Source organism: Hesperophylax consimilis, chromosome 10, assembly GCF_061612785.1.
Source record: "Hesperophylax consimilis isolate HC1 chromosome 10, BYU_Hcon_1.0, whole genome shotgun sequence".
Classification (NCBI taxonomy): Eukaryota; Metazoa; Arthropoda; class Insecta; order Trichoptera; family Limnephilidae; genus Hesperophylax; species Hesperophylax consimilis.
Window position 1 is genome coordinate 25,031,252 of NC_142845.1, and position 17,745 is coordinate 25,048,996.

Here is a 17,745-nt window from a genome sequence, read left to right on the forward strand (position 1 = left end):
CCGATTAGTTAATAAAGTTCTGACGATTTATCCCGAAGCACAATACTTCTGCTAGTGGAATTAAATTTTCTGGATTTATTTCCATCTTTGTTATTACTTATAAATTTAAGTAATTAACAAAACTTAAGTCCAAAAGTATACGCAGTTTACAAACACAACCATACAGCGTACCCGCTTCCCGGCGATGCAGCTGGAGTGCGGGCCATGTTGAACTGACAAGGCTACGAGTGTGAATAGCTTCATACAGACGTGTGAGCGAGCAAGTTCCGACACAATTTTGAGTGCACTGCGCTGGCGTCCATCAGACAAAAAATGTCTGAGATGACATTTGATTGTGTCAGAAATATGTAAACAGCTCCATATTACCTCTACAGCCACTAGGGCATCCGATTTTTAAATGGAAGTGGGAACGAGGCCTTAACCTTATTTGCGTATATGAGATCTAACGGCAAATATCCCCTGTACGCGGATGTCACATATGTGACATGAAGTTTCAATAAAGAAGTGTCAAAATGTGCTGCATGATGGGATAGATGCCATTTTTAGCATTGTATTGCAAATGTATTTTTAGCATTGTAAAGGTTAACACCTCCTCTCGACTCTGCATAAAATGTTACAGTAAATTAGTGTACCTACTCATTCCTCTTTCAGGTGCGTAAGTATCTTTTATAGCACGTTACTACATAGCAAGTAAGGTGTATTTTTAGCGGGTGTACATCTTATGCGATCTGTTTCTCCGCAGGTTATGGATTTGTTGACTTTGAGACGGTAGCATCAGCCGAGGCAGCCGTCAAGGGGCTCCAGGGCAAGGGGACCCAAGCTCAGATGGCTAAAGTGGGTATCTGGTTGCTGCGTAGACCCAACAGTGTACGTTGTGCATGCAAGTAATATTTACTAAACACACTAACTCACGCACACACAACCTCACCACTCAACCCACACACACGGTTCTGCTTCTGTTGCGTATCAACATTTATTGGGTGATTAGATTATTAATTTTATCTGTCGCATATGTGATCCATCGGCGGCTATCCCCGTAAACGGATGTCGCATGTATTCATGCGGTTTCACTAAAAAAACATTGTGTCAAAATGTTCTGTGTGATGGGATAGATTGAGTTAAAAAGGCCAGCAAGGTTGTAATTAGTGCAGTACTGTAGTGTCCATTCCCGAATTTCGGGGTTATATTGTTAACAAAAAATGATTACAGCAATGAGACTACTACTGAGACCTGAATAAGATTATGTAGCCAAAGTATAAAAGGTTTTGTAAAAGAAATGTTTTTGGCCATGTTAAAAATTCGGACCTCCGTAAAGAATGCAAAGCTGATGTAAGCGTAAGGGTCAAGATTAATAAAGGGATGCTTATATGGTTTGGGCATATAGAGCGGATGAACGAAGAAAAGCGTGTGAGGAGAATATATGAGGCGGAAGTTAATGGTATAAGAAATCGTGTAAATCGGGTCAGAATAACAGAAGAGTGCAGGCAAATCATTTTAAAGAGGACGTGTTTGAATAATTTGTGGGCACTGATAGAATCGAAAGTTTAAAAAAAAATAATTCAAACTAGTTTAGAACACCCGCCTGATTTCCCTCTTACCCCGCTAATGCCCAAAGATACTGGGTCTGTAGTGACATTTATCAATTATTATATTTATTAAAAATATAATATTGGATTCAAAATAATTATTTTCACCTGTTATCAGAATTCAAGTACATACATAAAGATGGTAGGTACATATAAATCTTTTTGTACTTTTATTTTTGCAACAAATATTTTTAAAATTTCTTATAAATAGTCGAAATCTTTTGATCCATCCAGTACACCACTACACAAGCAAGGGTATCTTTAAAACGATTTACCGTACCTGCAAATGAGACAATATACGAAAGTGAATCAAGCAAGGAGTGTGAGCTGAGACAGAGTTGCGTAATGGTCTATTTTCTCTGCCTACCCATGCAGACAATGGCCTGATGGTTGGTCAGTTAGTTATTTTGTTAAAAGATGCAATGACTTTGTAGCCTGGAGGGCAATCTGCCACATTCTTGTAACAGATTAAATAAAAAAAAGATTACTATAGCATATAAATACTGCTTATTATTCTCTAACTTAAACGCCCAGTTTTAACAAAAAAATGTTATTGGTTATCAAATAACGTGGAACAGATTTACAAGATGAAAAATTAAAAAATATTTATATTTTTTGGAATAGTAAATTCAATATTTTAATAAGAATGTAATAATATATAATATGTAATCTTCAATACAATTATTGTAGTATACTAGAAATTTATACAATTTGTAAATTGATAAATTTAATCATTGTATGATTCATGGACTAACGCTTTTACACGCGGGATATCAGACGTATTTTTGTAATATTCATTTCATGGATCTGTCAGAGTTTAACACTATCCATTTCATAAAACCTTCATTGACCTGTAAATTCTAACAAAGCATGTTGTGTGAACACCAACCTGGGATATTCATTATTATGTGTGTTGCTAATCAAAGAAAAATATAATTTTTCTCCAATTTTTAATGCATAAAAAAATATTGGGAAAATAATCACTCGATAATAAGGAACTCCAGTGCATTTTTAAAAAATCAATGTTAGCTTATACCAGCATTTTTATTTTTTGTTTCATTACCTTTTGAATTACGCTGATAAATATGATTTAAGTGGTGTTATAAAGAGTTTACTTTCTTCTAAAAGCTTACCATACAAACCTTCCAAATAATTGTAATATATTCCAAAAAGTCTTTGACCGTAAAATTTTATCTATTTGCGAAAGATTTGTCAAAGTTTGTGATTTTTTAATAATTTTTTTTATATGAAACAACTGTAGTTACAATAAGCTTTATAACATGTCTGAGTTATGAAAATGTTTTTTAGTTTCATACAAAGTGGTATTTCTATAGTTTGCAAGAAAAAAATAATCCGTAAGCCACAATTTTTTAAATTTTATTTTATTGCATATGTTTCTAATCGTATATATATTAAAATCTGAAATAGTCTTTCGTCTGCATTCAAAAACAATAATCCATTTGGTATACAGTCAGTCACAGCATTTCTATTAGATTCACTAATTTCTAATAACAAAACATAACAACTTTCATACAGTACCAGATTTTAAAACCCACGAAGACTCACGACGTGAAGCTAGAAATAGCCGATACAGTAATGCCAACCAAGCAGGGCATTTTGACGGGAGAGTGTTTTATTCATTTTTAAATAACGATTTATCAATTCAATATATTATACATAATCAAACTTATATATTTAAAATCGGTCTTTGTTAACCTATGTGCATATATATTTTTTTAGCAATAATATTTTTCACTGGAGTTCCTTAATGATTCGAATTGTATCTTGCATTCATAAATCATCCTTTTACTGGAGATATTTATGCATAGAATTCACACACGGATCTGCCTGTGTATTGCTGCGACGAATAGATCGGCTCTGTACATCAGTCCGCTGTCCGTCTGTCAGTCACGAGACGATCCGTGTGTGAATGTACGCGACGGATCGGCTCGCCGAGCATTACCTCATTCACAGTTGATGAGCATGATGTCATTCAGCAATGGTATGCCCAAATTATTTTTCCCTAGATTTCAGAATGAGCTTGTATTAGGTGAATTTTAAATATTCCAGAATTTCCCAGAATATTTTAAAATTTCCCAAGATTGGCTTGGGAATTTTGACCACAAAACCAAAATTTCCCTAGATGTAGCTTTTCCCGTTTTCTCTAATAAGTTTTTTCCCTACATCTAGGGTAATTTCCATCATTGTAATATGAGATGCTCGCTGCTCAAATATCAGAATAACGGACAGATCCGCCCGAGCAGATCCATGTGTGAATTTTGCGCATTACAGTTAACGATAAATCCTTATGTTCTAGGTAGGTACTAACAATAAAACGAAAAATTGTCAAATTTGATGGCGATGCTTTGATTCAAAAGAATACTTAATTTATTGAAGTAACTTCTACACAGATTTTGTGATTAGTAACTAATATTGTAGGCTTTACAATTAAACTTTACCCCAAGGACTAGAGATTCCAGAGAAGCCGTTTTTGAGGGAATATACATCATATCAATGTTGGTAAACATTGCATGCTCTAAACTATGATAATTGCATTGTTCGATAACCTATTAGCCTTATACATAAAGTACCTACTCTATGTCCTACTATCCGCATATAAAGTGAAAAATTCCGAATGAATCATCAAAATGAAACAAACACACACCACTTCATTCCATAAACACTTGTCACTGGCCATGAGACATCTTGATATATTTTGATAACACTCATAAACTGACCACCACTCTACATTTTCATATATTTCTTTAAGTACCTACTAACCCCCTGGTAATTAATAGTGTTTCAAGTTGGACTTTGGTAGTTGGAGAATTTCTTGAGAAAGATAATATTGTTAAGAACTTTAGCATGCCGTGCAGAGTTGGGATTACAAAGCAGTAAGACACTTTCAAATTGGCTTCAAATTTCAACTGTTTTTCTTGTATTTGATTATATTTTGATTGTAAAGACATTGAGCGCACAGACTTGACATCACACAAATATCACATTAACTTACAGCACTTTTGGAATTTCATCACAAAGTATGTTCTTGTCTCATAATATAAAGCGAGATAAACAATGCTTTCAAACAATGTTTTTTTCTGTTATAGAAAACAAACCTTAAATTAAATTCAACATTGTTACATGTAATTGTAGCTGCATTGTTTAAAACAACTGATCTACAGAAACAAATTGATAACGAATATAGAAGCACTTATCCAAAGATTAGACGATAGCTACATGATCTTATTGTCACAGCGCAACAAACGGAAACTGTTTCTGTTTGACCTTTTTTGGTCCCTAGTCTTCCCCTCTTTCTTTGCTGCAAAGCTGAATATTGACTGTTGCTTTATCTGTGATCTTCTCGCTTCCCTATCTGAACCTTCCTTTATCTGTGTAATCTATTCTCAACGTGTAATGACCTGCTTACCTCTTACCTTCAGTACTGTCTTCTCCCTGTCAGATGCAGATGGTGTTATTGTGGTGTTGACTGTTGTACATTGTCTGTGATATGCCGAGGCATCATCACAAGCGCAAGCATGCTTGTAGAAATGAGGCGTATCATGATTACTTAACAAACCGAGTATTGCCACAGAAGAAAGTAACATAAGCGCTTGGCATACACAAAGAACTATGAACAAGCTGTAATTTGTTATGAACAAAGAATATGATTAATAATTATTGCCTTTCTATCGCCTTTGCTTGAAAACGATGAAGCTTGTCATTTTTTTGCTTTGTGGGCGATGCTTAAAGCTTTTGAGAATATTGTTATATAATTGAAAATGATTCTGAAATTTCTAATTACTATTTTAATATACCTGTAATACTATGCTTGGAACACATTGTGTGGGTAATCTGAGATATTTAGACGAAAGTTCGTTAATCCACTGATTTTAGTGATTTATTACCTAGAATAGTTAACTATCAAATTAAGGTTTTGGAGTCACTTACATATTAGCACCAGAAATCTATTTTTCAATGTAGAAACAAAGAACTAACCACTAGTATTAAAGATTTTAGAAAATCTACTAACTAACTCTAGTCTTACTAAATTATCATTAGTTTACGTAAAACCCTCTTTAGCAAATTGATGGAAGATCCAAATTAAATAATAGATACCTTGAATTTCAATACATATTGGTGTAATTTCATGTAGACCTTTATCGTACCATACATTATTATTGTAAATATTAAATTATTACCAAGCTTTGTATTGATTAAATACTTTATATATTATGTATTGCAGTATTTGGATTATACTGATGTTGGAATTAAGCAATATTCAAAACCGAATGCTTAATAATGAACCTCTCATTTATTATCCACTATGAAAAATTTCTTAAATTTTAAATTAAGTTTAAAACTAAATTTGTTTAATAATGTTTCTAAGAGAAATTAAGGATTTTCAATGTGTGAGCTAGAAAAAGCAAGGATTTGCTTTGTTATTCATTTCAGACGAAATGTTATTTTTTTTAGAAGAAAGAACCAGTTATCTCTAGACCAACTGAAATTTATATCATCAGAGAAATTGACACATCGGTTGAATCAAATCTTCTTGAAGGACGATAACAATAAACGATTCCTCTCATTGCAAAGTCCTCAACTGATGATGAGTTTGGATGGATCCGAAAATTTTATATTTATAAGATTGATACCATACATTCTGCTACAAATAATATAATTTCAAAAATACATTAAAATTCATGCTATGAATGTTTCACATTTATAATATATTTTCCAAACTTCATAATGTTAGGTTTGTTGAATTAAATCTCACAAAACTCTTCAACCGTGCAACTATTTCGGCCAATGACAGCCACTAAAAATGTTGCCCATCAAGTCAAAGTAAAAATCATGATTGTGTGTTGCCATTGCTCTCACATCATTCACTCTTTAAACATCCCCCGTGCTTTAAATGTATCAGCCGTCAAGGATATTGGTTATTAAGTTTTGACCAAACATTGACGTGCCGAGAATCAACAGGGAGAGTTGGCGTTTACGACCGATTTATGACATTGTCAAATTAGATTCTCCGTCCTTCAAGTTGATTTAGCATAACTTTTATAATTAGATAACCTTGCTCTTTGCGCGCTTCCCGTGCCGCCGACTAAACTGTCTGTTGAATATCCTTGGCGTGACCTTTACGCTTGATCTGTAGCAGCAGGAGCAGGACCCGACAAACTTGTACATGGCCAATCTGCCGCAGCACTTCAAGGAGAATGACGTTGATGCCATGCTGGCACGCTTTGGGCCCGTGGTTAGCACGCGCATCCTAAGGGACCCCTTCGGCATGAGCAAGGGAGTCGGATTTGCACGCATGGAGAGCAAGGAGAAGTGCGAACAAATTATTCAGGTACCTTCATTATTTATTTATTATTTCCCCTTCATAATTCATATGTCTACTTTAATAATTTAAGTTTTTCCATACATAATATGATTTTTTGTGGAAACTTCACTGGTAATGCAACCAATGAATAACTGAAAATAATAAAATAAAAACAGTTATGCAAATATTATAAAATTATCAAATACTTTATAAACTACAAGAAATAATTAATATGCACAGCTTCCTTTTTAATGTATGTGTGCTAGGTCTCTTGGCAATTTACAAAATAGTCATAAATGGGGTGTTTTGTAGCTCAAATCCATTGACCACGGCATCTTTGATGGTTTGAAAATGCTTTTTTATACTTAAATCATTTTCATCAATTTTGTGACTTGGCTCCCTTAACATCTACGGCGACATGTACAAGAAGGACAACCTACTAGTAGTAGGTTGTCTCATACAGCGTTCCGTATAGTTCGTCTTAGTGTAAGCGAGTAAGCATATCTTGCCTTATGTAGTATTCGCCCCAATAACATTTAAGTAGGTATATAAACGCTGTCCTGTCCTATATCTATAGCATTTATGAACACATATTCTTTGAATGTCTGTCATTGCCAAACAAGAATGAACGTTTGAATTAAGAATTTACTGGAAATTACGTGTGTTTGTTACTTGCCGCATTTTGTGTTCATTTTATCAGATAATACCATGTCTTGTAATAACATTGCCAGGAATATTATGGTTAGACTATACTAATTTACGAATATGCATGGAATATTCAAGAAGATTTGATAAATTACTGATTGGGTATTTATTCCTTACTCAATATTTTCAGTTGTTCAATGGCAATCCACTGCCAGGAGCCAAGGAGCCACTGCTGGTGAAGTTTGCTGATGGCGGTAACAAGAAGAAGTCTCAATATAAGACTCCGGAGAGGGTGTGGCGCGAGCCCACTGACCCTGCGCACCAGCTTCTATGTGTGAGTTTCTTAGACATGATTCCGTCTAACCTAACCTGGCACTGACCTGTATCAAATCTTTTAAATGATACTATCTACTAGCTCTGTTCTTTAAGTATCCTAACGCTATTTTTTAAGTGACATCTTTTAAATTTCAAAACCAAAACTAGAATCGATCTCTAAAAGCATTTGTGTGATTTTCCAAATTGCAATTCATTGAAATGATGCAACCTTACCTAACTGAATATTTTAGAAAACTTACAACATTCAATGATTTTGAACGACACTGCTAGTTAAAACATTATTTTCAATCAATACCCATTGAAAACTGAAATAAAAAATTACCTAATTTGTGGTCCACATAATATATTCTGATCCCTTGAAAAACCTTATTAGAAAGTTTCACTGTGTTTAAATAACTCTGCGAAGAAATTATTTTTATATTTATACGTCCAAAAGGCTTACAAAGGTGATAAATTAAATCATAAGAAAAATAATTATATACATAACAATCGTTATAATCTATGCATTCATAGATGGCATTAATTTCATTTTTTATTAAAATACACTCTTTTGCAAGTTATGCTTTGCAACGTTAAGACAAATTATTTGTCTGCATCCGAACATACGTAATATACTCAAATACAGAATTATTAATTCATTTTAGCATCTATTTTATCGCTTTTCGGAATCGTTGCCACAACCACTTCCAATTTTGAAAAAAAAAGCAAATCTCAGTCCTGGGGTTCATTGAACCGGAGTTACACACAGACACATCACCAAAATTACTATTTTTAATTTTCAGGGAGTGGCAGGAGGTGCCGCAGCTATGTATGGCTGCACGCCATCGGGAGATCTGAGTGCCGTGTACCGCGGAGGGGTGTACATGGGCAGTTACCCCATGGGGGCCCCGCACCACTGGATGCCCGGCCCGCCCCTGCCCATGCAGTACCACCTGCAGGGCCACCCCATGGACCCGGTAACTACACTTTATTTATTGTAACTAGCTGGCTTATTCTGTCTGCAGATAGAGAAACAATAGCTCGTGTTGCTTTTACGTCCAACAGATGGCGTTTTCTTTTCACAAAAAGCATGTTTTTACCTGTAACAGGTGACATCTGTATTACATAGGTATATAAAAACACACATGTATTCGAATACATATAACGTTTCAAAATTAAAATTTCAAAGTATCGGTAAAGAACTTAATGTTAATTCATGAATTCCAGGAGCAGTACGGAGTGCAGGTGGGCCGTGCAGGAGATCGAGGAGTTGGAGTAGGCATGGTCATGCCGGAGCCCCAGTACCAGACTCAATTGGTGCCACATCTGCAGCTTCAGCCACAGGTAGACTATTCAAAATTAACATTATATGTATTACTGTTTATTAACACTTTTAGCATATCAAAGTGTTCAAAATCACCTACATAGTTTGAAGTGAAAAATAAGAATGTTTCAAATGAAATTTTGTATTGTGGGTGGTGAACGAGAAAGTACATTTTAGTGTTCAAGCCAAGATCAAACTGCCGTAATTAGAACTCTGTAGGAGTATTGAGATAGAAGTTCGATGATTCTAGATGTGTTTAGCTCAGAATGTCAGACGTCCGCCTAAAATACTGGCGGTAATTCCAGAGGGAAGTCTTCCTGTTGGCCTCCTTAGACTAAGATAAAGAAAGGAACTCCAGAAGCTTGGCAAGGAGAAGCTGGGCCAACAATGGATGGAGGCGCCATGTCAAGTGTTAGGTCCCCAATCCGAATGGGATAAGGGAAAGAAGATTGTGATGGGGATCTTTCTCTTCTTCTTTAGACGTTTCCTGATTGCTGAGGATCTGTGAACAGAAAATTTTAAACGGAGAATAAACTTTTACACTCCTTGGGGTCCTGCACTGCGTGGAGAGCTGCCAACACTGATCCTCTAACAAATTGGTGATTTTCATCTCTTCTCGTGCCTTCCACTTGACCATGAGTTTCCCTAGAGGTTTGAGTTGTCAGTTTGGCAAACAATGTATCTTAGAATACACTGTAGGCAGACAGTTGGTAGTCTACCATGTGCGACTGTTCATTATGATGATGATCTTTTTGTAATAATTTTTTTTTAATTCCCAGTACATTACTTCGCATACTGGCTATAGCTACATGGGCAGCACGGTGCCCCCGCTCATGCACCAGCCCCTGGGGCTGGAGCCTGACCACTCGTCAGCTGCCTCCCCCGAGGAGCCCTACCAGCCCTACCAACCCAAGTAAGGGAACCTATCGAGGGTGAGTCCGCATTCTGCTGGTTTTCTCGTAACCGTTCTCCGCATTTCATCTCTCCTTGGTTGTTATGCCGGTTGTCTTGTAGCCTTTGGATGTGTTGGGGTTGTGCAAAAGACTTTGTTATCTCGCTAATTCAGTATAAATTTCAACCCAACCTTACTTAATGCAGACATATTAACCAAACCTAATAGAACATTATTTAAAAAAAAAAAAAATTTTTAAATAATGTTTAACACTCTTTTAATTTTTAATGAATGTGGAATAAACACAATGGTTTTTTTTTTTTACACATAAATGGATATTTCAAAGCTCATGATTACTTTTCAAGCTAAAAATCTTTGTGTTAATTTATAAATTCTAAATGGTAAACGCTCTCCAAATTTTATAATACCAGAGCAGTAACTATGAGTGTTTTTGGTAGAATTCAGGTTTTCCACTAAATAGATGATAATAAGATCAAAGAATAACAAACTAACAATCTCAATTTTCTATTGATTTAAGGTTTTTTTTTCATAAATGCCAGTAATACATTTTTACAAATTAATCACTTCATCGAACTTATGTTCATTCAAAATAACGTTCTACACTTTATAAAACAATCAGAATTTTTTCTCTTGGCCTAGAATATTATATTTATAGCTATAATATTATATACTGGAGTAATAAGTCTTATAAAAGGTGCAACCCCCCTTCAAACAGTGTAAAACTTTTTAAAAGATTGGATAATGACAGAGATGTTGACGGCACAATAACACGAATACTTTGAGCTTGAAAGGCAGATAACGACCGTGAAAACCTTTGGAATTTATTTGGTTTTACCTTTATTAATGCTTTTGATGAGCACCTTTATGTTGTAGAATATACTTTAAAGCTTTGTTTTAAAAAATATATATTTTGCACTTTAGACAAACCTAGTTTATCTATAATTTTTCATATATGTTTCAAAGCCTTCACATTCTATTAAAAACAATAAAGAATAAAACTTTGGAAATGAACATTCATAAAGTTTTCTCTTTTTGTTTTATTCTGTTAAGTATGCATTTATTCAGGAAGCGTGCATGTTTATTTGTTTCTTCCACACAATTTTTCTGTGACATTGAATTAGAGAAATGCCCTTAAGTGTTGAGCCCAATCTACATGAGCAAGTAAATGGTGATTTGCATAGAATCTTGTAAGGAAAATAAACTGATTATATGCTGTAACTCACTAGACAGCATCATGGTTAATGTTAATTGTGAGTTAAATTTTCATTTCACATATTATACAAAGATTTTGGGCAGTAAGCTAAAGATTGCGCAAGAAGTATCATTTAATATAATATAAACTCTACTGTCTTGTTTATGGTTCCAGACTGCCGGCACCAAACACAGACACTCATTTCCCGGACGAAGAAGGAAGGCTCGTCTACCAGAAGTACGAATGTACTCAGACTATTTCTAACAACGGGCTAATGGAAGGGAAATATCTCTTGCTAACTTCATGGCGCTAATTTTTATTCCTAATTTAAACGCTTAAATTTGAAAATAAAATTTATAAAAACACTTCTTCACTGGCACGTGACACTTCACACATCACTTCCACGTCATAGACACCGTTCTTTTTACATTACATAAGTTGTTCTATTTAAGTACAGTTATGTTTAAATTTAAATACAAGCAACAACAAATTGTAAAATAAACTCATTGTGATTGTTTTACAGTTCACAATGACGATGATATATTTATGTATGTATTTTTGAATGTTCAAATTGCTCAGTCTCAAATTCGACGGACTAAAAGTGGGTTCGGCAGAAACCAGTAAACTATGGTGCTACTTTACACGAGAAATGTACCAGGGGTGTGCATTTCTACATATAGCCTGCAAACCTTCATAGTACACTTCAATGTTTTCTTAAGCCTATTTATCACTTCTTTGGCTAAACTCCTCAAAATCTTAAGACTGGTAGAATTGCGGATGTACTGATAGTTCACATGCTGACACCTTATCAAACATTTCAAAAAGACAAGCTTTGGGTCTTAACAAACTACCACTAATTTTTAATTCTACCTCCACAAGATCTTAGTATTTTTTTATCTTGAAGGGTACAACTGTATTAAATAATCTTTGTCACACTTTGGCTCAAAATGATAATAATGTTTGCTCTGTTTGGCCAAATAATGGTAAAAGTAAAATAATGTGACCAAGCATCTGCTTTCTATGCACTCTTCTAATGCTAACTTATTTTTTCCATAGTAAATCCTTGAGCACTTAACATTTAAACCAAACGGCAGGGTCATGTAACTATATTATTATAGAACTATTGTTTTTTACAAATAGATCTTATTGATTTTTTTTTTTTAAACAGACTTATTTTCTTTGTGACTGATTGAAATTGATACTGAATTAAACTCTTATAACAGGACTATGTAACAATATAATATGTTTTGAATGTCAAGTCCTTTATAAAATCACATATTTTGATCATTATACAAACCTCGTTGGTACGTTTTATCAACATCAAAAAAGTAAACTTTTGTATCACAATTTAGTTAATTAAAAACTTATGTTTAGCATTTGTATGAAAAAGTAGAATCTACAACAGAATATAGGTACCATCTTTTAATGATATATTCTTTGTAATTCCGTAGGTCTCATGTGTAAAGTTGTCATGAATTTGAAATGTTATATTTTTGTTACAAAATATTGGATGTAAAAGTAATTTAGTTGAATCAAAGCTCACAATTTAGAGAATCGTTCTATTGAATGGATCAAATGGACTCGCAAGAGGCATACTAAGGTTTACATTTTCTGTTAGTCACTTGGTGTAAAGTAACACAACTTTTGTAGAATTGGTATATGTATGTATTGTACCATATGCCTTGTTTAAGACTGGCATTTACTTGTTTTGTATCTGTAGTGTACACTTTGGTCGGAACGGAGAATAACTGTTTCATAAGAGTCTAAGCAGACACTTGCTGATTGTAGAACCAAAATTGATGGGTTATTTTTGGAGTCAAAGACTGTTTTTTCTGTAAAACTTAAAAATTCACAAATTCCGTTGTCGTTGAAGGGGACGTTTAGCCTCATTCCTAAGGAGGCCTCGGTTTGTTAAACCGAAGACTTGTAGATAACTTCCTGAACAGTGCGCAGTGTAGAGTGTGCAGTTAGTGCACTTACATATATACACTACTTGACGCTAGAAAGTCAGGAGCGTCTTCCCTGTTCTGTTGTCCGATAGATTGTCTTCCTTTTAGATGTCAAATCCCATTCCCTTTTTGAGGCATTCAATTTTAGAATATGACGCGGGCCATTTTTGGCTGACGTTGAAAGATGTTTTATTTTTACAAATGTGAAGTATACAAATTACAAAATATTTACAATAGTGTACAGAAAATATTTTTTCAACAGATTAAAAGTATCATGTTGATTTAGCGCCGATTTAATATCCTGTTTTGCTTTTCACATAATATTACGTTACGTTTGTTTGTTGTGTTGTATAACTATTTGTGAAGGAGAGCGTGCTTGTGGAGGGGCGGCAGCGATCAGTTCTGCCACAGTTGATAACTGATCACTGTTCACTGATCACTGATCATTGATCACTGTTCACTGTTCACTGATCACAGTTGGACTCTACTTCTACTGGTAGGATAGTTAGATGTTGTCACATTGTAGCGTATTGACTGTTTGCCACGAGCAAAGGTTTTGTTTTCCAATAACACCAACTATTCGACTAAGTCAGTGTGAAATACCTTTATCTTAAGTAGATGTTGTCCCATATACAGGTCAGTCAGGTATTACAGAGTGTGCAGCCTTCTGACACGCCAACGGTCGTACGTTAATAGAGATTACACTTGCATGGCGCACTGTAAGCTATTTATTATTGATTTAGACTTGTGCCTTTCAACAAACATTAAATATCTCAACGACACATACTTGGTTTCTCCCCATCAAGAAACAGACGAGAAACAGCGAGATGAGGAAACGGATAATATTGTTGTGTGCCCCGACACCGGGCCGAGTGCAATGTCACAAGAATCTTACGTGTGAAATTAAAATTGTAAAGAATATTTAATATAAACTGAAGTATTTGAACAAAATACTGATATAATTTATTAATTTATTTTTCACGTTGGTGTTTTTCGATTTACAACGTGATAACTATTACAGACTTTAATGATTAGCTCTAGGATAAGATGTACAGCGGTGCTGAAGGTTGAATGTTTGAAGCGAGATCATAATATTGTTGCAAAAAAAGCTAGATTCATTCTCTGTAAGAGATATTTGTTGGAATGTTATTTGCAGCTGACGGGCGGGTGATAGTGATCGCGATGTGAGGGTTTTCAGATGGATAGGTTTATTTAGCCCTAAGCTAGGATGAGAACGGTGAAAAGAATTCCACGAGAGGAGTGGGCCAAGTGCCCACTCAAGAATGAAGCCAAAAAGAAAGCTTAGTCGTAACTTAGCCATAAGTAGACATAAGACTCGAGAACTAAGGCTAGGTTAGGTGGATTCAAACAGTAGATGTTGTGTTCCGGGAATGTGCCAATGGGATAATTCCTGGATTATTTGGAAATTTACTCTAGAACTTAATATGAAGAAAAACTTAGGTTATTTCAAAGTAGTTAGTGTTAGCATGTTGTTAGGTTAGCCAAACTGTTTGTAGATTAGTTGAGTTAGAATAGTCGGGCTTCATGCGCTCCAAACATACAACTTTTACAACAGGTTCTTTGATTCTTGGTTTTATTTTCTTTTGTATTTACCTCCTATTCATCATTTCTGTGTCAAAATTAATACATAAAATAAACATGTAAATGTCCAACTGTGAGTTTAGTGTGTTGTACACCAGGCAGCCTAGTCTATATGTCTAGGTAAGTTCGGTTAGGTTAGGTTAAGTTAGGCTAGGTAGTGTAGTTAGGAATTAGAACAGAAAGTTCGAGACAGGCCGTGAACTTTAAAATAATAAAATTGAAAAAAAAAAAACAAATTTTGACGTAGCGGAAGAAGAGTATTTTATAGAAGAATGTTGCGTGACGTGTGGAGGCTTTATTTAGCATAACTATGGTTCTAATGGGGGCCAAGTGCTTCCCGGTAAACCAATGTGTCGCCACTTGTGCTAATAAAGAAGAATAAAGTGTATCTATTTTGTTATACAGTATTTGCTACGTGCTCCGGGCATTTTTTGTGTGATCCGCGTTTTGAATAGTTATGCTGAATAAGGGGCTGTTTATGATTCATAAAAATTCTAAAAAAAAAAAAATTATGTTCCTCGGCAACATTTGTAATAAAGCAATTAATTGATTCAAATAAAATGAACAGAACAAAATCTTGTGTTTTATTTATACAACTTACTGTAACCATGAAACTAACATACACCATTTAGTATTTTTACTTACTTTTCTTGGAAAAGAAAAGAGCTTGGGTACTTAGACCTTCCGGCTAATTTGTTAGCTTTTGGGACCAACTCATATGGTCTTATAACAACTGCTGAGTCCCAACTGCTCCGAACCGTCTGGAGCCAGTGAGACTAAGGCATACCCAATTGTGAGGCTGAAGGTAGCGGAGAGGGGAAGAGGAAGGTGGGGGAGTACCTGGCTATTCAGATCTGGTCACCAAACACGGCTAAAGCAAGCCTGGTCTAACACCAGGTCGATACTCAAAGTATCTTCCACTCTGGAACGTGCCGCAAGTATACTATATATTATTTCAATTAATAAATTGTGAAAAAGCACACTTACTACAGAATTTAATTGCTCATGCAGGATCTGTACCCACGAACTTTAGCTTGCTAATCGAGAGCCTTACCCTTAAAAAATTATGAAACCAAAGGTTCCGACCGTAATTTGAAAAAATTTTACTTTGTGAATTTTTTATCAATTATTTTTTATATAAAACGACAAAAAGGTGAAGAAAATGTTTGTAATAATTTGTCCAATCAAATGCATATATTTTAACTTTTTTTTTCAGTTATCAGTAATTTTAGTGACAAAAAAACGTAAAGTGAGCCATTTTAATTTTTTTTTTATGATTGCATTAAAAATTTTAAAATTGCAAAAATGATGTGTTTATTTCTAATATTTTAATTTGAAAGTGTATTTCACATCACCTTTCAAAAACAGTTTTTAGTTTTCGAAAACATTCAGAAATATTTAATTTATATGGATTTTATTGCAAAGCGGAAATACTCCAACCTTCTGTCAGAATATGCCATACCCCTGAGTGAAACTGTGTAAAATTTAACATATCTACCTTTCTAATTTTAATAAAATATACTGTGTAAATAAATAATAAAACCTAACGGAGAAAAATTAAGAAAAGTATAATGTATATTTATGTATGTACATATTCTCCAGGTGCAGATTTGATTTGGCGAGTGACCGGGGTGGAATGGCATTATATGCCTTAACATTCCTCGATTTTATCTTTTACTGGTAAAGGCCTGGATTACACCTGCCGAGTGCTCGGCTGAGTCACTGGCTTTGTTACTCGGCCGAGTCATTGGACCTTGCTTCTATCCACTGTCTCACCTATATTACTCGCCCATTAGGCCAAGTACTGATCATATTAGCCGAGCACTCGATTGATGAGTCGTAGGATATACATAATACATAAATATTATGTTACCAGATTAGGCAACATTTTCAAGTGCTCCAGAGATGATCAATATCAATAGTTATATCAACTTTGTAGCAGTCATTTCCTGCCCACTACAGAGCCTTAGCATTATTCAGTGCCCATCTCTGATTTACTACTCCGCAACTATGGCAACTCCATTTACCAACGAAGGACGGGGCTCGCCGTCGAGTCGCGCACCTCGACAATTCAGTATTCAACTGGCTGGCCTTCCGGAACATCGCTTAGCAGGGAGGACACGAACCGCACAATGAGCTGACAAAATTTACGAACGGTGATGACGCCTCAGTTTAATAATTTACCTTTGGTCATCCTTCGTTCTACATATAAATAACAGCAATGCTTACCGCATCGCTTGGCGCCCATTATTACATTCATCAGGTTAGTTTATAATAAATGTCACCATCCATTTGTCACTTTCAATGCAATTTTTAAATTACCAATCGTGCTTTCAACCTTCGGTTGTAGCACACGCCTGAGTTATTTGTCATCAATTAAAAGAGTTCTCATGTTGATTAAATGTTGTAGTAATAAATGTTGTATTATGGAATTCATTTTCTCCGTTCTTTTATTAACTAGACTTACTGCCCTCGTGGCAATAACCCCTCTCACAATGGCGCCCTACGTGGTAAACCTCTTACAATGGCGCACCACGTGGTTTAACCCGATTGGCATTTAATTTTACTTATTTCGTTCTTGTTGGCATTGAGAGTTGGCTTTAATTTTTATTTGGTGTGTGACATTTTTAACTAACTTGATAAAGGTTTTTATTTTATGTCGGCTCATGGTGGTCTTTCTCTGTTTTGCGGCGTTCTCGTCCGTATTTAATTTAAGATAATTACTATAATTATTTAATTAAAAGTTATTTTTGGCCGTGAATACTCTGCGAGATGTGGTGGGTATCTCGTATATTTTTAATTTTGTGGTAATCTTGATCCAGATTCCCACATCCGTTTCATAGTATCGGTATATGTGATGATTCACCTGGCTGTGTTTCTTTTAAAAATTGTATTC

The 17,745-nt window shown here is 34.9% G+C and overlaps 1 protein-coding gene across 11 annotated transcripts in view; it reads left to right on the forward strand.

Moving 5' to 3' along the window:
- shep (RNA binding motif single stranded interacting protein alan shepard) overlaps positions 1-15,414 on the forward strand; it is a 215,707-nt gene extending 200,293 nt beyond the window's left edge. For 6 of the 11 annotated variants that reach the window (XM_089636742.1, XM_089636745.1, XM_089636743.1 and 3 more), the window contains 7 exons: positions 743-867; positions 6,742-6,936; positions 7,745-7,888; positions 8,673-8,846; positions 9,097-9,213; positions 9,973-10,106; positions 11,473-15,414. In XM_089636742.1, coding sequence (XP_089492868.1) covers positions 743-867; positions 6,742-6,936; positions 7,745-7,888; positions 8,673-8,846; positions 9,097-9,213; positions 9,973-10,106; positions 11,473-11,611 — 1,028 coding nt within the window. In that variant the 3' untranslated portion in view covers positions 11,612-15,414. Of the gene's footprint in view, positions 1-742; positions 868-6,741; positions 6,937-7,744; positions 7,889-8,672; positions 8,847-9,096; positions 9,214-9,972; positions 10,126-11,472 lie in introns of all 11 variants that reach the window. The other 5 variants (XM_089636746.1, XM_089636748.1, XM_089636744.1 and 2 more) reach the window with 4 other exon arrangements.
- The last annotated feature ends 2,331 nt before the right edge of the window (positions 15,415-17,745 follow it).